Source organism: Diaporthe citri (genome assembly GCF_014595645.1).
Source record: "Diaporthe citri strain NFHF-8-4 chromosome Unknown scaffold_6, whole genome shotgun sequence".
Lineage (NCBI taxonomy): Eukaryota > Fungi > Ascomycota > Sordariomycetes > Diaporthales > Diaporthaceae > Diaporthe > Diaporthe citri.
In genome coordinates, this window is record NW_025064851.1 from 3,390,655 (window position 1) to 3,411,846 (window position 21,192).

The 21,192-nt window shown below is 55.9% G+C and overlaps 8 protein-coding genes across 8 annotated transcripts; 4 read left to right on the forward strand and 4 right to left on the reverse strand.

The window, feature by feature from the left end:
- Positions 1 to 246: 246 nt before the first annotated feature.
- On the reverse strand, positions 247 to 1,920 carry INS49_012910 (uncharacterized protein; the record flags this gene model as incomplete). The annotated part of the gene is made up of 2 exons (XM_043173612.1): positions 247 to 1,033; positions 1,115 to 1,920. 2 exons carry the CDS (start codon positions 1,918 to 1,920, stop codon positions 247 to 249), a joined length of 1,593 nt encoding a protein of 530 aa, XP_043022909.1.
- A 1,551-nt stretch (positions 1,921 to 3,471) lies between these two features.
- On the forward strand, positions 3,472 to 4,851 carry INS49_012911 (uncharacterized protein; the record flags this gene model as incomplete). Its single annotated transcript, XM_043173613.1, has 2 exons — positions 3,472 to 3,689; positions 3,759 to 4,851. 2 exons carry the CDS (start codon positions 3,472 to 3,474, stop codon positions 4,849 to 4,851), a joined length of 1,311 nt encoding a protein of 436 aa, XP_043022910.1.
- A 3,415-nt stretch (positions 4,852 to 8,266) lies between these two features.
- INS49_012912 (uncharacterized protein) lies at positions 8,267 to 9,578 on the forward strand (the record flags this gene model as incomplete). The annotated part of the gene is made up of 2 exons (XM_043173614.1): positions 8,267 to 9,328; positions 9,408 to 9,578. The coding sequence occupies 2 exons, from the start codon at positions 8,267 to 8,269 to the stop codon at positions 9,576 to 9,578; spliced, it is 1,233 nt and encodes a 410-aa protein (XP_043022911.1).
- A 408-nt stretch (positions 9,579 to 9,986) lies between these two features.
- On the reverse strand, positions 9,987 to 11,068 carry INS49_012913 (uncharacterized protein; the record flags this gene model as incomplete). Its single annotated transcript, XM_043173615.1, has 3 exons — positions 9,987 to 10,052; positions 10,110 to 10,600; positions 10,678 to 11,068. The coding sequence occupies 3 exons, from the start codon at positions 11,066 to 11,068 to the stop codon at positions 9,987 to 9,989; spliced, it is 948 nt and encodes a 315-aa protein (XP_043022912.1).
- An 886-nt stretch (positions 11,069 to 11,954) lies between these two features.
- On the reverse strand, positions 11,955 to 13,258 carry INS49_012914 (uncharacterized protein; the record flags this gene model as incomplete). The annotated part of the gene is made up of 4 exons (XM_043173616.1): positions 11,955 to 12,111; positions 12,182 to 12,299; positions 12,399 to 12,964; positions 13,110 to 13,258. 4 exons carry the CDS (start codon positions 13,256 to 13,258, stop codon positions 11,955 to 11,957), a joined length of 990 nt encoding a protein of 329 aa, XP_043022913.1.
- Positions 13,259 to 16,654: 3,396 nt separating this feature from the next.
- On the forward strand, positions 16,655 to 17,247 carry INS49_012915 (uncharacterized protein; the record flags this gene model as incomplete). The annotated part of the gene is made up of 2 exons (XM_043173617.1): positions 16,655 to 16,733; positions 16,790 to 17,247. The coding sequence occupies 2 exons, from the start codon at positions 16,655 to 16,657 to the stop codon at positions 17,245 to 17,247; spliced, it is 537 nt and encodes a 178-aa protein (XP_043022914.1).
- Positions 17,248 to 17,972: 725 nt separating this feature from the next.
- On the reverse strand, positions 17,973 to 18,452 carry INS49_012916 (uncharacterized protein; the record flags this gene model as incomplete). The annotated part of the gene is made up of 1 exon (XM_043173618.1): positions 17,973 to 18,452. One exon carries the CDS (start codon positions 18,450 to 18,452, stop codon positions 17,973 to 17,975), a length of 480 nt encoding a protein of 159 aa, XP_043022915.1.
- A 938-nt stretch (positions 18,453 to 19,390) lies between these two features.
- On the forward strand, positions 19,391 to 20,423 carry INS49_012917 (uncharacterized protein; the record flags this gene model as incomplete). The annotated part of the gene is made up of 2 exons (XM_043173619.1): positions 19,391 to 20,181; positions 20,234 to 20,423. 2 exons carry the CDS (start codon positions 19,391 to 19,393, stop codon positions 20,421 to 20,423), a joined length of 981 nt encoding a protein of 326 aa, XP_043022916.1.
- Between the last annotated feature and the right edge of the window lie 769 nt (positions 20,424 to 21,192).

Here is a 21,192-nt window from a genome sequence, read left to right on the forward strand (position 1 = left end):
ATGATCCAAAACAGAGTGAGCCTTGATCGCCTGACCCTCAAAGTCTCACCGACCCAATGCCGCTTGACCAGGCCCAAACAATGACCCTTGTCCCAATATGACTCCAAACCGATGGATATCTCCCAGTGCCTCAAACCCGGCAACTACAACGGCCTGATGAAGGAATAAGAAAATGGTATCATGTCACCGAGATTGCCGCAACATCATCACTTGCGTATTATGCCAGCCGCGCCGTCTTTGCATCCATCACATCAGCCCTCCGAGCACTATCTTCCCCACGTTGGCCACCTCTGTCTTGACCCCGTTCCTGCTGGTGTCCTCGAATTCCTTGACGATGCCCTGCACGATGATTTTGCGCACCCTTGAGTCCGCCTTCGTGAAGAGCTCGGCCACGGCAGCGTTGCACTCCCTGGGCGTCGGTAGCAGGCTCAATAGCCGTGCGTAAGCATCGATCAGAACGTCACACAATGTCGCGAACGTCTCGAAGAAGTCCGGGTCGAACGGTAAGGATGGCGTCAGCAAGTGCACGTACTCCTCCCCTGGTAATAGGTCCGCCTCGCTCTGGCCGAAGCTGACCACGCTGGCCGAGCCTCCGAGGCCGTTCCCCACCGTGAATGCACCGTTCGATGCCGCCTGGCCGGACATGGAGCCACCATTTGTGCTGCTGATCCCGCCGTCGCCAGCCTCGTATAATATCTCGTTGTTGGCATTGCTGCTCCGCCTTACTTTTGAGGAGGGTGTGGCCCGCCTGAACATCTGCGGTATTCGCGCGCGGGAGAGAGAAGAGGTGGTTGAGCCTGAGTCTGAGTGTAATTGTTGGAAGGAATCGAACTCTGTTAGTAAGACGTTGAATGCGCGCAGGAATTCCATGGGCGTGGAGGAGTTGAGGTCGATGACGGTCGGGAGGGATAGGCCCAGGAGGAGGTAGTTTGTGGCCCGGCGGGCAAGTCGCCGGGCATCGAAGTAGGGCATGCGCGCGAGATCGGGCTTATCGAAGAGGAGGGTGTTAAACCAGTAGACACGGCCTTCGTGGCTGCGTGTTGGCAGGGCAAGTCAGCGTCTCTGGGAGCCTAGAGATTGGAGAGTTCGTAGGGGGACTGGGACTGGGACGTACGCCTTCCGTAAATATTCTAACGTGGATATCCTTTTGTTGGCCATCTCGTGTATATGCTGATGCACCATGTTGGACTCGTTCTGCATACCTCCTGCCGAGGGGGGCGGCATCATCCCCCCTCCCGAGGGGAACCCGTTGACGGGGGTGGTGCCGGACCGGCTCAGCATCCTGGAGTTGGATGTCTGAATATAGCCGCCGGAGATATCCATGTAGGACTTTGGAGCGGAGTTCGGGGAAGCAAAGACGTCGGTGTCGCGGCTCGTTCTCGCAGCCGCTGCAAGGGCAAAATCGGGCAGGGCGGGCGGGTTCCCTCTGCTGGTCACGACAGGCTTCTGACCGGTTGCTACTACGCCCAGCGCAGCGCCGACGCCATCCCTGTCCCGGAGCGAGGAGCTCGAGTTGGCGCGACGGCGCAGGCCCCTGAATATGGACTGCGACTGTAGCTGCGACGAGTGCGAGACGAGGTTGTCGAAAGACTGCTTGCCGCGGAGCGAGTTCTTGCGCAAGAGGTTGGGGCCAGGCGGTGCTAGAGCCGGCTGTGCTTGGAACGGGTCGCCGTTGGTGGTGGTGCTGGCGAAGCCGCCAATGCCGGCTGAGATCGGAGGGGCGCCGGAGCTTGTGCCTGGTCGCGGTCGTGAGGAAGAGGCGGTATTGTTAGTGTTGGCAGCGGTGGTGGCGGCGTTGGGACTGTTGAAGAAGGAGAAGTTGAAGCCCAAGCCGGTGGGAGTTGGCGGGACGTTTGCGGCGCCGGGGCCAGGCGCAGGTGCAGGCGCAGAGGCGCTGGACCGTCTCCTGGTCCTCTGCATGGCGGAGCGGTGCTGAGCCGAGCAGCGCAGCGCAGGCGCGGCCGAGCCAGCGGGCGTTCCAACCAGCACCCCCACTACCCACGCACCAACTGCAGCTCGGGTGCTGCCCAGATCAGCCCAATCTAAATTTGCAGGGCGTCCTCCACTGTGGCCCCCAGGGCTATACGAAGCGATTCAGCCCTATAAGACGGGGGCTGCAGCAGAGTGGGATTCGCAAAGGACGACAGAAGAGGAGGGATTGAGGCTGGCTCTTGGGGTTTGAGGATTGCGATGGTTCGGCCATGGTTTAGTATACTTGACGGAGGGCAACATCGGACAGAAATGGAGGCAGGAACAGAAATAGAAACAAAAAAGAAAACTGCAACAGGTTCCCTGGTTCCCCTGGTTCTCCTGGACAGCCCAAGAAATACTGCTCAAGCTTCCGCTCAGACTCATGCTGTGGCAGGATTGTGTGGTAGAGGCGGCAACAGCCTACCACTCAACCACCCAACCACCCAACCACCCAACCAGCCAGGATCCAGCTCAGATATCCGGATCATGCCAGCTCTGGAACCGTGGACTGGGTCCCGTAGACTGCTGATGCTGGTCGAGGAGCCCTTGCCCGGGTCCCCTCCACGCCCGGTGCCGGCGGCCATTGGCGTGACTTACCTGGTGCTGCACCCTCAACATCAAAGCGCACGACCTTGGTTTGTTTATCGTGGCATGATCGACCGTCAGTCAGGACAGGGAGAGGACACAAGCCGGCGCCGCGAACCACGGTGCATCGTGTATCGCGCATCGCACACTACGCACGATCAGGCTTGGTGTGGACGTCTTCAACAGGAGAATTGCCTTTCTGGAAGTCTGGTCCGCCTGAAACGGCCTGTCATGTTCCAGAGCCGAGTTGAAAGACCGAGTTCACTCGCTGGAACTGCCTCTGTGGACAGGACAGTGGGCGCAAATGGGATTTATCGTAACATTTGCCCCGAGCCGACAACATTGCCATTTGCGATTGGCCCGGTGGGGTCTTCGCCCCAGGGTTGTACTATGCCAATGCCAATCTGCTGCTCGGACAGGAGAGAAACCACCAGATTGGATTTGTCGGAAACGTGGTGGTCCAGCCCATGTGCAAAGTTTATGTTGTCTGTCGCCGGCCCTCGCAGCGCTCCAGATCTGGGCACGGGCAGATTCAGATGGGGAGTTGCATTCTCAGGGGCACAGGGGTCGGTGCTTCCCCGGGCGATTGCTTGCCCACTGAGGGGTCCGCTCACCTCCGCTGGAATTAACCCAATTCATAGCCTGGGGGACATCAAACCCAGACAATGCAGCAGTCGAGCCACTCTGCTACACCAACTGTACACTGTAGACGGACCGCTCACTCACTGATCAGGTGTGACTGGTTGCTTGTCTTGTGATCTTGCGTCCGGGTTAATGCTTTGCCCAGACCGAAAGCACTCGAAACAGTCCAAAGGAAGCTTAATCACTCAGTCAGTCGACCGGTGAGAACACACATACTGTCCTCTCGCACACTCCGTCCTGTCTCCCCTGCCCTGCAACTATCTAGCCTGGACCATGTCAGCCACAGATCCCATCTCTCCCCCAGGGGACCCTGCCCCAGAGGTTCTGGATGGCCGTATCTGGGTCGACGGATGCTGGGACTTCTTCCACCACGGCCATGCCGGTGCCATGCTCCAGGCCCGCCAGCTGGGCGACGAACTCTATGTCGGCGTGCACTCGGACGAGTCCATCCTGGAGAACAAGGGTCCTACCGTCATGAACCTTCAAGAGAGGTGAGCCACCCATGCTGTCTGCTCCTATACTGTCCCATAACATTATACCATCTCTGACGCAAATCACAGACTCGCTGCTGTGGACGCCTGCCGCTGGGTGACCCGCTCCGTGTCACACGCCCCCTATGTGACACAGCTCGACTGGATCACTCACTATGGCTGCCGTTACGTCGTGCATGGCGACGACATAACCTCTGACAGTAGTGGCGAGGACTGCTACCGGTTCGTCAAGGAGGCGGGCCGCTTCAAGGTCGTCAAGCGCACCCCCTCCATCTCCACCACCGACCTCGTCGGCCGCATGCTGCTCTGTACCCGGACCCACTTTATCAAGTCGTTGCGCCGAACGCTCGCGGGTAGCGACGGTCATGGCAGCGATGTGGAACGCAAGACCGAGGGAGCGGCCATGACGGAGCGAATGAGACTGTATGCTACCGATGAGACGGCTAAGAAACCCGGCGCAAGCGTGTGGTTCTGGGAGACGAGCTCGCTGCATGCCAAGACGGGGCACGACGGCATCGACGACAATGGCACTTTTACGCAGTTGTTCGAAGGGCCAACACCGAAGCCTGACCAGAGGGTGGTGTACGTCGATGGCGGGTTTGATCTATTCTCGAGCGGCCATATTGAGTTCCTGCGCCTAGTGGTCGAGGTGGAGGAGACGAAGGCTGCCGAGAAGGGATGGAACAAGGACTACTCGCCTGTGTATGTCGTCGCAGGCGTTCACGACGACGAGGTCATCAACCACTGGAAGGGCGTTAACTACCCCATCATGAACATCTACGAGAGAGGACTGTGCGTGTTGCAGTGCCGGTATGTCAACTGCGTCATCTTCGGCGCCCCTTTCACGCCCACAAAGAACTACCTCACGTCCTGGTCTTGGGGCACCCCAGATGCCGTCTACCACGGCCCCACCTCCTTCATGCCTCTCACCTACGACCCCTACTCGGAGGCAAAGGAACTCGGCCTCTACCAGGAGATCGGCCAGCACAGCTTCCAGGATGTCAACGCAGGCAACATCGTGGACCGCATCATGAAGAGCCGCAAGCAGTATGAGGAGAGGCAAAGGAGGAAGGGCGAGAAGGCAGATGTCGAGGCAGCTGCGAAGTTGAGGGAGCAACTCGAGGAGGAGCAAAGAAAGAAAGAGGCACAAAGCTCAGCATAATTGCGTCCGTGCTGGGCGAGTCATACGGTTCATCACATCATAGAGCGAGAGCACGATCTTCAACAGTATCTCGACGGAGTCTGGCAGCGATTCATAGAGAGGCGAAAAAGTAAATGCTTATAATACATAACAGGGACACATCAATTCTCTGATGCGTTCGTCCTAGCCGACCCACCATTCTTGCTACGGTTTTTGAAGGGGATGCGTAAGAGTTTATCACACGCTCAAGAGACCGGGTGCATAAGTGATTGATCCAATGATGAGTGAAGGCTATTAAATGAGACAACAAAATGGTACTCAAAGGTTGGTTGACACATGAGTACAACGGCTGGGTATGGAGGAGAGATATAACAACAATACATCTTGGGGGGGGGGTGGACAGTACCAGGCTAATTGGTGTCGGGGTCAAGCAATCTCTGAATCTCAGGTCATATCAAACTGAACAAACAAGGACGAGGTCTCAGTCAAACATGAGCCTCAAGCATTGCTTGTTCAATGGTAGACAGCCCCAGGGCACGGACGGGCAAACAAATTTCTCGATTGATGGCCAAAAGTTGAACCACCGGCGGGAGTTGAACCTCGACTCCCGCATCGCCATCTTAAGTCCTGACGGCACAGTGCGATGTTGCTGCGGAATCAAGGAGGCATCATCCAAAAATATGAGGCCCAGCCAACTTTTAGCTGCTACTGCGCCCGGCGCTTTCGCGAGTCCGCATTTCTTTGCAGTGCTACCCACCTAGGCGTTGGTACGGTGGACACTGTGTCTGCAGGGTTGTTTCAATTTCGCATGTATGCAAGGTATCTTCAGGTTAACCGCCCGACCATTGCTAGCTCGCCTGATTCCTGGCTGCAGGGAAGTTTGGCAGTATCATATAGCTGAGATGAAAATGACTGTGCTGCGTTGGCCTACCCAGTGGGCCGGTCGGTCGCCAGCAATGGGCGGCTACAGCTCTTTGCTTGCTCGCCCTTCTCCAGTGCCACCCGTTGATGTCCTTCTGTATCTATCTGATTCTTTCTGTTCTGGGAATACCTGTTGGAGTTCATCTAATCCATACTGCCAGATGCCTGCCTCGATGCCAATGCCTTGCGTGTTGGCCTGGTATCAAGGCCGCCACAGGTTTACATGTGGGCAAGACGTAGACACTGTTGCTTCCCAACGTCTCATCAAATTGCATAATCACGAGTTTATTCTGTACCTATGGCCCCCTCTTGGCTACTGTCCAATCGAACATTTTCGTCTAGAGCTCCACTCGTATTCAACTGGACGACATGCCTGGGCCTGGTGAGTTCAAGTTAACAACATCACGCAGTTGAGTTAAGCACTGAAAAGCGGTCAAAGTCTTGCTCACACCTCTGAGTATTTATTGACATCCATTGTATACCAACTCTAGTCTATAGGACATGTACTGGTAAGAGAACGATGTAATAGTACAGCACAGAGGGGTAACTCAAGTGTGATACGCACTCATGACACAACACCTCGCCATCTTCTTGTCAAGGAACCGGCCCGTGGACTACAGCGAGTCACATAGATTCCCTTAAATTATTGCGATCGTATTTACCCGCAGCCTTCGCGGAGCACATCCGGATCCTCGTTCAAGACCACATTGCTAGCAGTGTAACTGAAGTCATGCCTGAAGCCTCCGTGAGCAAACGAGTGCAGGTATATTGGACTACATATTCTGAATTCATCCTTACTCAACTTTCAAAATGTTTACTTAATCCCAGTGTCATTAAAACCTACTGAAATGCGTTACCACGTATCAGAATGAGATACATTGCATGTATTTATTTGGCAGGTGTTTTGTATCTAAACGCTTGCATGGCTAACTGCCACAAAACTTGCCAATTTTGGACCGTCCGGTAGATTACAAGACATGTAAGCCGACAAGATCATATATATGACTCGTACCTAGCTCGTGTCTGACTATCTATCTAGGTAGGCAGTTCACTGAACATTTATTACATGCGCGTATTCTGCCTCAAACATTGAATGATTCCATACACTGTTTCAGTTTTGGGCGTACGAGAGATTAAATTGGATCTTGGCATGCATGTAGCTCACGAAGTCTTGTCTTCCGATCACGGCAGTACAAATCCACAAAAATGGACACAACAAGGGCGTCTTGAAGTGCAGATGATGACAATTGCGGTGACCGGGCACGCAAAGCCGCGTCAGAGAACCGCCCTCGTGATAAGAAATGTTCCAAGGACCCTCGGCAATTGGCGTCTACCAGCGGTTAACTGCGGCATCACGTCTCAATTTCCCACCTCACTAGTCCAACTTCCAAGATCTTTGCGCCACGGACGACATGTCGCCCTCTAGCATGTTCTGCCGCAGGAAAATCTCAAACAAATCCAGGTCGATCACGGCTTGACCGATCGAGATGGTCAGTTTTTTAAGGATAAGCTTTCACAGGGCCACGGTGCAGCCGTGGTGCAGGCCGACACGTGTAGGAGCAGTGCTCTGATATCGACATGCGGGCGGTGGGCGGCGGGATGGACGGGATACCTATAAAGAGGACGACTGACTCTTGATATGCATAGCACACATGTCAGACGGGCACAACACCAAAGGCGATCTTAAAGCTTAGGAGACGATCAAACCGAATCTGGCTTGAAATCATATCGAAATCTGACTTAAGTCGAACCGAATCTGACTCAAAGACAGCTTATTCTCCTGGCGCGATGGGCGCGTAGCCAGCTCATGCCTGGACGTCAAAGAACCACTGCCGGGCGCTGCAGATACCGGAAGCCCTCAATGCCCAGACGCCTAGTGATTTGGGACGTTGAGAAGCACGGCAAGGCGATGCAGGGTTCTAATAAAAAGACAGCGTCGAACTTGTCGAGATGAGGAAGGCGGTAGGAAAGGGGAAAACTAGACCAAGCACGCCTAGATCCGGCATACCACCTCCCATCTCAGCACAGGAGCGAGAGGCCGAGCCTAGAGCCTCAGCAGCATTGCATTGAGCAACCCCAGACTGGCCTCCATGCGCACATGCGCAGCAAGGGCAGCCGTTCCGGAACACGGAGCCCTCTTCCTGTTAGCATCGATGTTTGCATTATCAGACTACTCCACCGTCTGTTGTCTATCATGAATCAAGCTGCCATTGGCCAATGAGTCACCTGCCCCCCTGGATCGGGATGAACGTTTGTTAGTCCACCTCGGTCCCAACGTCTCCTTCCTCGAAGCTAGTGAACGCTTATAAGAGCAATTGGGACCTCGCTAGAATTTTCTAGTCTGTTTCTTTGTTTATCCAACCTACCAACTCCTTCCCATTGTGACCCATGAGCACACTGTGACTTGTCAAGCTTTCTTCGTGTTGTCCTTGACCACCCCAGTCCCCATCGTCGACCCCTTGATACGCCAACCACACGCATATTCTCACCGGGGCACATAGGAATAATATCCACCATGGCTCCCGGCTTGATCACCCCCACTACATCCACGTCGGATGTGGACCTCACCTCCAAGGCCATCGAGCACAAGCTGGAGAAGATCAACGCTCCCTCCAAGCTGGCCGAGCTGGACGCCTCCAAGCTCACCTACACCCTCACCAAGAACCCACGCCCCGTCCCTGATGAGGCAACAGCCTACGCCGGCACAGAGACAATATGCTCCGACCACATGATCACCGCGACCTGGTCCGCATCCAACGGCTGGGCCGCCCCTGAGCTCAAGCCCTACGGGCCCCTGAGCCTGATGCCGACGGCTTCGTGCCTGCACTACGCGACCGAGTGCTTCGAGGGCCTCAAGGCCTACCGGGGCTTCGACGGCAAGTTGAGGCTCTTCCGGCCCGACTGCAACGCCCAGCGGTTCCTCATGTCCAGCACGCGGATCAGCCTCCCCGGGTTCCCGCCCGCCGAGCTGGAGCGCCTCATCCTGGCGCTCATGGAGGTCGACGGGCCCAAGTGGCTGCCGCGCGACCGCCCGGGGAGCTTCCTGTACATCCGCCCCGCCATGATCGGCACGCAGCCGCAGCTCGGCGTCGGGGCGCCCAAGGAGGCCCTGCTGTTCATCACCGTCTCCTTCATGCCGCGCATGGACGAGCCCCTGGGCGGCATGAAGCTGCACACCAACCCGGAGGACATGGTGCGCGCGTGGGTCGGCGGCTTCGGCTACGCCAAGCTGGGCGCCAACTACGGGCCCAGCCTGCTCGCCACCCAGGAGGCGAGGAACAGGGGCTACGGCCAGATCCTGTGGCTGTACGGGTCCGAGGGCTACTGCACCGAGGCTGGTGCGTCCAACTTCTTCGTCGTGATGAAATGCAAGGAGACCGGCAGGACGCAGCTGATCACGGCGCCGCTGGACGACAGGCTCATCCTCGACGGCGTCACGAGGAGGAGCATCTTGCAGCTTGTGCGAGAGAGGCTGGGCGATGAGGTGGACGTCGTGGAGAGAAAGTACACGATCGACGAGGTCCTCGAGGCGGATAGCGAGGGACGGATGATGGAGTCATTCGCGGCGGGCACAGCAGTAAGCTTTCCTTGCTTCTTTCTTCTTTCAAACCACCTGGGCAATTAAATCAAGCTTTGCTAACCTTGGTACCCTTCAGTTCTTCGTCTGCCCCGTTTCTCTGATCCACCATAGAGGAAAGGATATTGGGTTTGGTATGGGCGGTGGTGAGGGAGGGAAATATACCCTGATCATCAAGAAGTGGATGAAAGACATCATGTATGGCGGGGATGATCATGCATGGGGTGTCGTTGTGAAAGAGGAGGTTTAAACTAACTTTCTATACTTGCCTTTTATTTTCTGTCAGCAAAGCATTACAGGTAGGCGTTCTGGTATTTGGGGCTCGGAGGCGTTTGTTTCTTCGATAGATCTGACTGTCAAGGACGACTGGTCCACCAATTTCAAGCCAAAATGAGCAATATCGACCAGATACACCTTTTTGACTTCAAGTTCAGAGTCCTCAACAGCGGCTTCCACATTGCCTGTACTCACAGGCTCAATCCCAGAGTCCAGCATCCCGAGGGCAGCAAGTTGAAGTATCTCCTCCGTCGGTTTAGCAACCAGAAGCAGCACCAGACCGGCCACAATACCTCAAACTTCACTAGAAGAGCACCTCGTCGGACGAGTTTGCACCAGACATTGGAAGCTGCCAAGATTGTGGCACACTTTTCAATCTTACTTAGTCTTCCAACAGATACTGCTGCAGAAGAGCGGACATGGCACCATGTATCTTTTTGCCAAATTCCTATAGATGATGTGAGCAGACGTGGATGGACTCTAGATCATGGGCATGGAAGCCTACCTTTTCGCACGCCCGAGCTTCCTCATGCGAGTCTTCGATGATGTCCTCTGCTTCTGCGCCAAAGGCTTTCATGTCTTCCGCCAGAGACTGCCGCACATCTTTGCCAGAGTAATTCTTGCCCGCTGGGAGATTGATTTCGCCACCCAGTTCAGCGAGCCTGGCCTGGACCTCCCGTTCAGCGGCCTCCCAAGCGTCCCACAACTGGTTCACTTCCGTCTCAAGGATCTGTATGAGGTCACCAACCGCGGCAACCTCCTCGCCGATGCAGACCTCGCGACGAGTTGTATTTCCCTGTTCGTCGCTGGAGCTTTCCGCAATGACTGTCTCAGAGGGTGGTTTGATCATTTTCTTTTGGTTTGACTCCACAAGAGCGAGGAAGCGATCATCTTCGCCTTCCATGTCAGCCATGACACCTTTCAAAGCTTCGTACAAGTCTTGAAGCTGAGTGAGCCCGTTGTTGTGGAGTTGGCTCGACTCAGTCGCGAAGCTGCCTGTTCAACAAGAGGGTGTCAGAGCGGCTGGCACGATTTAGGTTACGAATGCACGAGGATAAGGAAAGCCATCGCACCTGCCAGCTCGTCTCTCAGCTCTTTGGCGACAGGCGATTCATTGACAACGGGCCGACGCATTTTGTCATGGTTTTGCTTTTCTTGATGGAATGGACGTGAGGGTTTCTGCTGTTGTACTAGACGAGGCGATGTCGGAGACGGCCGTGGTATCTGGCCCTGGCTTTCCTGTGCAGGGCGTCTCTGCTTGCCGAAGAACGCGGCTGTCACGTCGATGTATCGAGGCTTTTCAGGGCAGAGGGTGGCGGGCGCATTTGACTTCTCTTCCCCTGCTGAATTGAGACGAGCAAGCAGGCTTTTGCGACTACCGTTTTGTTGGTTGTAAGAGTCCAAGGGATCAAGACGGACTCGCTTGACGCCATATCGGCCCCAGTTACCTGTGCTGCCAAACATGTTGAACCCAGAACTTGGAACCTAGTAAGGGGTTAGAATCACAGAATAATCCTGCTGGTGGCTTGTGCCTTGCGTCGTCGACTGGTTTGACGCCTGAGCCATTCGCGAGGGAACCATGCCCTGAGAAATGAAATGACGACTTGTGCGGGACAGGATGCCTGATATTTCCAACAGTTTAAAACAGCCCAGAATCGAGAATTGTTAGATTAAAAAGGAAGGTGAGAATTTAATGATGACTGCTAGAAATAGAGATGGACGTGGTGCTCTGTGAGTTGAGGGAAGGGAAGGCACTCTGTCCTCGGGGTACTGCAGTTGCCCATTTGGGCAACAACCTCAGATGCACCTGCCACTCCCAAAATGCGAGTGCACAAGGCACCATGGAATGACTTGCTCACCAAAGTCTGCACAGATGTTGCTCATAGTCAATTTGTCAGGATTCTCTGGCTCAGCACATGCCGTATCTGGCTTGATGTTAGGAAAATGGCCTTGCCCAGCACGAGCAGCAATCCCCGCGTCGACGGGAGAGGTCTGCAGGAGCCAAGGTTTATCCGCAGACAGCTCGTGTAACTTCGTATGGCAGTCTCATAACATTCAGCTATCGACAAGATGAGAATCGGTGTAGATCAGCTATGGGAAAAGCTGAATTTCCTATAACTGAACCGGGTACTACATCAATGTCTCGGTTGCGTGATCAATCACACTTGTGACCTTGCGTCAGAATCTAAACACCATCCAGTCGAGAATCTCGGCCCATCGAGTTGTCTCAGATCCTGCCTTGCGGCACGTTGTATTTTTGTGGTAGCCTGGACACATGGTCCCTCCATGCTCCGTCATCGAGACAGGTTGCTGTCAATCTGGTTGCTCACCGCCAGCACATGGACCTCTTTCACTTCTGGAATGACACAACAGCGTACCGGAAGCTACCATTAGCATACCCCCTTCGCATCGCACGGAAAGCCTGCAGGAAAGCAATCCCATCCCTGCCCTGGCTGAGCGCGAAGGCCCACAGAGATGGGTTCTGGACCAATGACCACGAGATGTCCCTGAGGCGCAGCCCTTGTTAGCCTGGTCATGTTGAACGCTGCTGAGAGGTTCGCTTCACGAAGCACTTACCAGGTCGCCTTGACATCCTCGGATATGTCCTTTGGCCCACCGGAGACACTCAGACCAGCCTCTTTAGCGTAGTTAACATAGTCGGCTTGTGCGCACAGAGGGGGGAGGAGCATGCCATCTGGTCTCATGTCAACATCGTCGAGCCCCATCTTCGAGACCCTCTTGGCCGGGGCAATTGGTCAACGACTTTCGGCGACCTCCACTGGGATTCACAGACCTTCGATCGGTTTTATATCATCGGTGAACTCCTTCTCGCCCAGGCCCTCCGCCTTGAACCAGTCAGCGAGCGCCAGCTTGCCGCCCTGCTTCAGCGACTTGTGCGCGTTCTGGAAGAACAGCTGTTTGTTGGGGAAGTGACTCAGTGCCTCGCAGATCCAGACGGCGTCAAACGATTCGGACTGTGCGGCAAAGACGTCACCCATCTTCTCGGCGTCGAGCTCCACAAACTTGACCTTGCCCTTGCCGATTTTGAGAAACCCCTCTGTATCTGCCTCTTGGTCTGCCAGGCTGGCATCGTCCTTGGCGGCCTCAGATTTGGTTAGGCGTGTCGCCATCTCGACCTGCTTACTGGAAATGGTTATGCCGGTGACCGTGCAACCCAGCTGTGACGCCAGGTATCGTGACGTGCCACCGATTCCACATCCTACGTCCAGGACCTTGCTTCCCTCGGCTATTTGCGAGGTCTCCAGCAGCAGGCGGATGAGATTGATCTGTGCCTGTTCTTTGGTTTCACTAGCCTTCGACTCTGGCGTCGGCCAGTAGCCATGGTGGATGTGGGTGCCCCTGTGTTGTAGAGGGCGTCGTTAGCAAGCGTGGTGGCTTGGTCGACCAAAGCACAATGCGGTGGCAACCGAGATAGGCCTTTCTCGACCGTCAATGGATGAAAAGCCTGGATAATGGCAACTCGAGCATCCACGTCGTGACGTACCACAGGCTCAGGTAATACTCGCTGGCCAGATCATAGTGGGTTTTGATCCTGTCCTTGAGAGCTTGCATGGTGTCATGCGCGAGACCAAGTGGAGTCTCATATTGCTTGCTAAGCGCAGTGTTGTCCTCCACTGTGGTTGTCGCCATCATGGTTCAGATTAGGTTGCGTTTGCGAGAATAATGAGATGGCTTGTGAGTATATGCAATCGCAGGTGATGAAGCTGAGTTCAGTCCACCGTTCAAGCTCCTCACAACAGTTTCCGTTTTGGAGAGTTGGTGAGGTCGCATACCCGCGGGTTGCTCATGCCTGCCTCATCTGAAGTTTGAAGCCGAATTGGGGCTCGTGATTGGTCCGTCCCGGGGGCATTGAGGCAGGAAGCTCGGCTTGCCTTGGGCTCGGAAAGCGCTTCCTTGCCTGTGACAGGCGAGGGACCAGAGCTCCGGAGCTCATTGCCCCACTCTGTCTGTCTCAGCAGTCTCAGGCTCTCAGCAGTGTCTGCCTCAACAACAGCTTCGAGCCTGCGGGCACGGGCACCGCCACAGAGGTGAAGCTGGGAGACGCAGGGAGACGCAGGGAGCTTGCTTGCCCATGCGTCCCGGCTTTTGACTTCCGGTGGGGCGCGTCGGGGCGTTCGTCGACGATAGTTTGCAGGGCAACATGACAGCTCCGACCTCATCGGACGTGCCCGACTGCAAAGCTGCCCCGGATCTCTTGGCATTTATCGTCGACCTGTCGACTGTCGAAATTCTCCGCTGAGAGCTTTTCCTCCATCTTGTCTGCTTGTTAGGCTGCGACGACAACACCAGGCAGAGATGCCGAAAGAGACCAACATCCAGCGGGGAGTCGGAATGACGAACTTTACGTGCGTTCAACAAACTTGAGACAGCTGGCGGTGAGCGTGGGGTCCTACCGCGTATGGCCTTGTGCTCTGGGATACTGTGCATTGGCAGCCAGCTTCTTGGCTGTACTCGTCGCAAGGTCTCATCTCGAGGCATTTTACAAGAGTCTCCCTCGACGACAACCAGGCACGCTGGCAACTGACCTGGACAAATACTGTACCTGGACGCTTGGGTAGACTCGTTGGTCAAACGTGTGAGCGGCCTGGTCTGGCCTGTCAAGAGACCCATGGAGCAGTCCAGAGCGGACTATTGGATTCCTTGGCTGCCTCTACGCTGGCCTGCTTACAGGTGGCCGTCATGGCTGGACTGGGGCTAAAGTGCAGCACAAGGCCAGACATCCTGACACCTCGTGGTTTGCACTCCACCGCGACAGTTTCGTCTTGGCGGAAACAGGGCGAGCCGGTGAGCAAAAAGGCAGAAAGGGCAGTGCAAGGCTAGTGCCTACAGTAGCTGTCCTGGACCAATTGCGTCACCGTAGCCCATTCATCCCATGGAACCTCCCATCCCGAGGAGTCATTTGGCTTCTCGTCATCCCGCCGCCGCGCGCGAATCGCCGGGCCGCGGCTTCGCTGCACAATTAAGGCCATGCGAGAATCAAAAGGCGCACAGTCCATTGGACAGGGCATGCTGGCTACACAATACATGCTGCCATTATGCATATTATTGTGCTCGAACCAACCAGCACTGATAAGAGAGGTTGTCCCGCATACTGCAGTGCGGCATCTCGGCTTCCACAACCCAGGTGGCTGGCTTCCTGCAGGTCTCAGAGTGGCCGACTTGTCCAGAAATACCCTCCCCTCCCCTCCTCGTCCTTGCCACTGCCGTCAGATCTGAGCAAAGTCGGAAGCTGGGGGGCCACAGGTTGACGCAACACTGCTGCGGTGCACAGGCACTCAGGCACCGCAGCAATACTTGGCCAGAAGAAACAAGAAACGCCTTGAATCAAGCTCTCACACTTTCTCATGCCCTGCCCGATCTGCTTGAAGGGTTCAAGCTTGCAAAGTGTCGCTCGCGGGCAACTTCCACCCACGCTGGCTTCGCTGAGCTTCATAAGCAAGCCAGGAGCCACCTGCAGTCGCCCCAGTGCTGACCGACTGCCTAGAGTTGCTTCGCGTTCACGTTGTTCACTACCCCTCCGCCGGCAGCAACCATCACGCGGCTGTGTCTTGATCTATTAGTCCAGAGAGTCACCCCAACCTTGTCAGTAGCCTGCATCTCTCCTCCGCGCCAGCCTATGAGCTTGCCCCGGATCGACACCATCCCTTCCAAGCTTCCTCTTGCTTTGGGGCCGCCTTAGATCGCCCTAAGCCCGTGAGCCGACTCGACGGCTTTTTAGTTCCTATAAGACCGCCTGACCGCCAGACCTGTGCCTGATCTTCAACATTTCCCAGGCTCCTCAAACCTGTCCTCGCAAAAGACGAGTCAGCGCTACGTAACAACTCGACTTTCTTCCTGCTCACGTTGCTGGACCAGCTATCTGGCCACGCCACGTAACCGATTCTCGACAGTCCATCAGACTCCGAAAAGACAGCCAGTCATCGCAAACATCTTGACCGCAAAACAGTCCAACCCGTCTCTGTGACAGGCCAGAAACAGCCCGGGTGGGTCAAGACCCAGGTCGACGTGTGCGAAGCCGGTTCCAGGGACCAGACAGACCACCCCAGACAACCCAAAAGACATCCGTGCCGTTCAGCCGGTGCACCGTCCGCCAAGCCCCGAGGGCTGCCCCAGTTAAACGGCCGCCACGCCACTCGTTGTTCATCCACCAGCGGCTCCACCATTTGGTTGCCCGCTAAACCATTTTAGGTGAGCCTCAGCCTTCCGATGCTTCCTGACCTCTTCTCTACACCACTCGTTTCCACAGCGGCGCAGGCATCTGGAGACGCGCCCTCCCATCCAAGCGGATGGCTCGAAAGGCCTGCGACGGCCACACAAGTTGGCCTGGAACTCAACTTTGCTCCCCTAGTGCGCTGGGCTCTCTGCAGCCGGCGCCTGAGGGTGGGAATTCAGGCCCAGTCGGCCGATGGCTCGCCTCTCAAATTGCCCCATGGGTGCTTGAAATTGTTTGGCATGGGTCCCAACAATGAGATCGGCTCACGGCTACACGGCTCACGGCAGCCTCAATGCAGCCTCTCTGATAATAGGCCTTCTTGTCCCACTTGAAAAGCCTTCTTTGCAAGATTCAACAATTGTTCCAGAATCTTCGGACCGCTGAAAGCATCACCGACCCGTCTCAAATCTCTTTCGTGGCACTTACACTATTCTCACTTATTGGTGGCATCGATCCCCTCTTCGCTACCCTTCCTGAGTTGCCGAGTGGTGGTGAAATGAGAATACCCACTGTATCCTTTCTTTAGCTGTCTTCGCCTCTTCATTTATTACCCGACTTTACAAGTGCGCAGGTCGCAATTGCAATCTACACGCAGGGGACAATAAGAGCCGAGTGGTGCCTCTTCCCGGTCTTCCGTCGAGATATTTCACGGGCCCGACTTGACGTGGCGGAAAGACACGCATTGCTGTCTACTCGCTTCTCGCTTCTCACGAATCACTACTACGTGGGCATCAAGCTGAACAAAAATGGTTTCTGTCCGCAGGCCTCGTCGAACTCCTCGCCATTCCAGCTGGAGCACCTTGGAGACCAGCAGCATGACTTCCATGCCCCACAGTGACACATCGTCACGGCCTCGGAGCCGAGAGACCGGCTTTCCTGAGCCTTTCTGCGGCAGTAAGTTTCGGTTCCAACCGTGGGATCTTCAATTGTCATATTGACCAGCCTGATAGGCCGCAACACGACTCTGCCGCACCCCGATGCAGACACGTCCCCGAATGCCTGCATTTCGCAAGATGACATCTCCATCAGCCGCGTCGAATCCCGACAACGGCGCTCTTTCCGCGCCAAGAACAAGCGCACCATCAGCCACGGTCTTATCACGCCCGAGATGGAGCAGATGTACAGCGACATGGTTGCTGTGACTAGCGATTCGGAATCCTCACCCACGAGGGAGGACCTCGACAGACTGCCGACCATCCCCGGGACGCCAGCTGTGGGACACATGGCCAGACCACCATCGAAGGATGGCGGCGTTAGTCTCGCTTCTACCTCGACGGGTGACAACCGGAAGTCGATGGAGCACGATCAGAACAACTTCCGGTCGCGGTTATCGAGCGACAACTCCTCTGCCAAGTCAAGGAAGAAGGGTTTCATGCAGAGGCTGGGCATCTCACACCACAGATCCTAGAGCAGCGAAGAATCCTGCGGTACACCGCCTACCTGCCGTAGGAGAAGAACAGGATGAACGAAGAGGCTTCCCCTGCAACAAAAACACTTGGACGCCACCAAGTATTCGGCAGCAAATTGATATTTTCTAAAGCGATAGCACGGAGTTGGGTATTTGACTTACTTTTTTTTTTTTTTTTTTTTTTTTTTGGAAACCGGAATGATCTGGGAAAAGGGAAGGCTTGGATTGGGCAGGGTCGGACGAGGAAGTGACGATGTTCTTTTACCAGTTGGGTGGGATAAACAGAACCTCGCATGCACAAAACAAACAATACAGAACATGGAGGAGGAGAGAGAAAACGAGTGCAGTGTGCGAGTCAGACCCCTATCACCTAAACTCGAGAGACATACACAAATAGTTGTCTATAGAGTACTACCTAGCTATTCTTCGTCACACTCGCTGCATAGCCTAGCTTTTATTTGTTAATCCGAAACAAGATGACTAGAAATCAACGACGACTTTGATTGTGCCTGGTTCTATGCTGAATTCGTCTGACGGCGATGCCCAAGTGAAAAAAAGGGGGAGGAGGTTCACTGCTATGCAACGGCCGACGATGCGTATCCGGTTCTCAACTAAACACACGCGACCAGCCTAGGTCCCCCTAAATCCATAGCCTGCGGCCCCCCTCGTCCTCCGCCATCCCCGCCGGCAATCCTCCCCTCCCGGAAAAACCCACCAGCCCCTGATCAGCTGCCACGGTAGGTGCTGTAGCTATAGGGGGCCAGCAGCAGGGGCACGTGGTAGTGCTGGCCCTCCTTGACCTCGAAGACGACGGTGACCTCGGGGAAGAAGGTGTCCTTGCCCTGGGCGGAGAAGTAGCCCTCGGTGTCGAAGCGCAGGGTCCAGCGGCTGGGCCCGCGGATGTCGCCCAGCACGTCCTCGAGGATGTAGACGGGCACCTCGCCGGGGGTCTCCGGGCTGCTGTAGGGCAGCCAGGTGCGCACGCGGCCGTCGTCGTCGGTCGACGACTCGAAGACGATGGGCAGGCCCGACGGGTGCTTGTTGGTGGCGGCGCCGTTGCTGCTGCTGCCGCTGGCGCCGTTGCTGGGCGGGGCGCTGGTCGTGTCCGACGTCAGCTGTAGCCGCACCCGCACGTTCCTGGCTGGGGCGCCCACGGTTGTGTCGAGGATGTGGCAGGTTATTGGGGCCTTGGTGGCGGACGCCATTGTGAGAGGCTGTGGGTGGTTGGGCTTCAGAGTTGAGGAGGCTTTGGTCGTTTGGCGATGGTGGTTGGTAGTCTTGATTCCGGTGTAAGTGACGGAGTATTCTCAGCTCTGGCGGGGTAGAGAGCACACACAGAGTAGAGAGACCAGCAGGACGGGCTCGGTTGTTTGCCAGTGCTTGTATTGCGAGTGGTCTCGTTTGGGCTGAGGTTTGCTCTAGCAGTAAGGTTTTGGCCTCGATATTGATATCCTGGGCAATTAAATCACAGCGCCTTTTTTCCAAGTCGAGATGAATTGGCTGGTGGGCTGCTGTGCTCCAACTCTACCTAAGCTATATAGGGACCAGCTCCCAACTCTGCCAACTTCGCAGGCCAAGCTTGCGCCGCTGTCCGCCCCCAGAGCTGTAAGGAACCTGCCGTTGTGCCTTGGCGAACGAGTAATACTCCGTTAATCACAAAAACGTGCCCCAGATGAGTCGAATAGACTAGATTTCGCAGTTTCCAAGCATATTCGTACTGAGTCGAACATCCATTAAATAAATAGGTACTTTTATCTGGCTCAAAGTGATCGGACATGTGCAAGATCGCGGGACACCGCTCGGAGCCGAAGCGGCTGCGCGCCACCCCACCATCCCACGACACGCCGCCGGTGACGTTGCCAAGGGTCTCCCTCCAGCGCATCTCACGCACCGAACCAGGTTCTTTCCCAGTCCAGAAGCCACGAGAAGGCACCACAGCTACAGCCTGGCCACCTCTCTCTAGCCACCCAAGAACGGTCGATTCGCACGAAGCTCCCCACCCATACAGCGCCAACTGTCTCAACCCCATTACACGAGAGAGCTGTCAGTCAGAGACCCCACCAGCCAGGCGGTCAAACGTCGACAGAAACGCACCGCATCGACCCCCCCCCCCAACGAGCCACGCACCACACCCAAACCCAGCATGTCTTCCACCGCCCTAATCGACGTCGATGACGACGCGCTGGAGCCCACCCTCCAGTCCATACTCGACCAGCGCTCCCTCCGCTGGATCTTTGTCGGCGGCAAGGGAGGCGTGGGCAAGACCACCACCTCGTGCTCGCTCGCTATCCAGCTCGCAAAGGTCCGCCGCAGCGTCCTGCTCATCTCGACCGACCCAGCCCACAACCTGTCCGATGCCTTCTCGCAAAAGTTCGGCAAGGAGGCCCGCCTCATCGACGGCTTCACGAACCTGTCCGCCATGGAGATCGACCCCAACGGCAGCATCCAGGACCTGCTCGCCGGCCAGGGCGCCGACGGCGACGCCGGGCAAGACGCGATGGGCGGCATGGGCGGCATGATGCAGGACCTCGCCTTCGCCATCCCGGGCATCGACGAGGCCATGAGCTTCGCCGAGGTGCTCAAGCAGGTCAAGAGCCTGTCGTACGAGACCATCATCTTCGACACGGCCCCGACGGGCCACACCCTGCGCTTCCTGCAGTTCCCCTCGGTGCTGGAGAAGGCCCTGGCAAAGGTCTCGCAGCTGTCGTCGCAGTACGGGCCCCTCCTCAACGGCTTCCTGGGCTCGCAGGGCGGCGCCCTCCCCAACGGCCAGAACCTGGGCGAGATGATGGAGAAGCTCGAGTCGCTGCGCGCCACCATCTCCGAGGTCAACACCCAGTTCAAGGACGAGGCCCTCACAACCTTCGTGTGCGTCTGCATCCCCGAGTTCCTGTCGCTCTACGAGACGGAGCGCATGATCCAGGAGCTCGCCTCGTACGGCATCGATACCCCACTCCATCGTCGTCAACCAGCTGCTCTTCCCCAGGCCGGGCAGCGAGTGCGAGCAGTGCAACGCCCGCCGCAAGATGCAGAAGAAGTACCTCGACCAGATCGAGGAGCTCTACGACGAGTTCAACGTCGTCAAGATGCCCCTGCTCGTCGAGGAGGTCAGGGGCAAGGAGAAGCTCGACCGCTTCTCCGAGATGCTGATCAAGCCATATGTGCCACCCTCATAGGGGCGGTGTGGGTGGATGGATGGGTGGAGGGGTGTGAAACGTGTTGTTCAGCCTGTGGGATGTATTATAGACAGCCATTCGGGTGCAGGTAGAACACGGGCGCTCGACAGCCATAATAATGAGCGTGAAAACCAAAAGCATTCAATCACAATGTGGCGATGTTGTGCTCCAGTCTCTACGGATGGTCAAGTCCATCGAATTCCAGTCTCTTGTCGTTGGAATACATGAATCTAGGCGGAATCAGGTTCGTCGGAGTCACCAGTATCACATTAAAGATCACCAAGAGGTACATGTCACTCGAAAAGTAGAACACAGTGTTGAGGAGAACCGTCATTGCATTCATGAAACTCGTAAATTGTTGAGCGTGCTCGTCTATCTGGGGCAATCGATTCTCCTCTTCTTTCAGTTACCCTGCCCTGGCGGAAACCATCCAGGGAGTCCTGTCCAACGCCGGCACTTATTTTGATGAGAACAAGCCGTGACGTTCCTGAAAGTGCGTGTCGCGTAGAGTCAAAATCAACCAGCAGGCATCGCGCCCTTTTCTTCCAATTCCATCAGCCTAGGTGCACTTGCAGTGCTCCTGCTGGACCGAAAACGCCAACGCCTCTCCGTATGCAAGTCGTTTTGTTTTGAAGATTGTACTGATCCCCCTCCTTCCGCGAGACTGAAGATAGCACGCCTGTCATGCTACACCGCATCGCCTGATCAACGCCGTGGCTGTCCCGTGGCGACAAGCCAGAGAAATGTATGCCTCAGTCGCAAACATGAA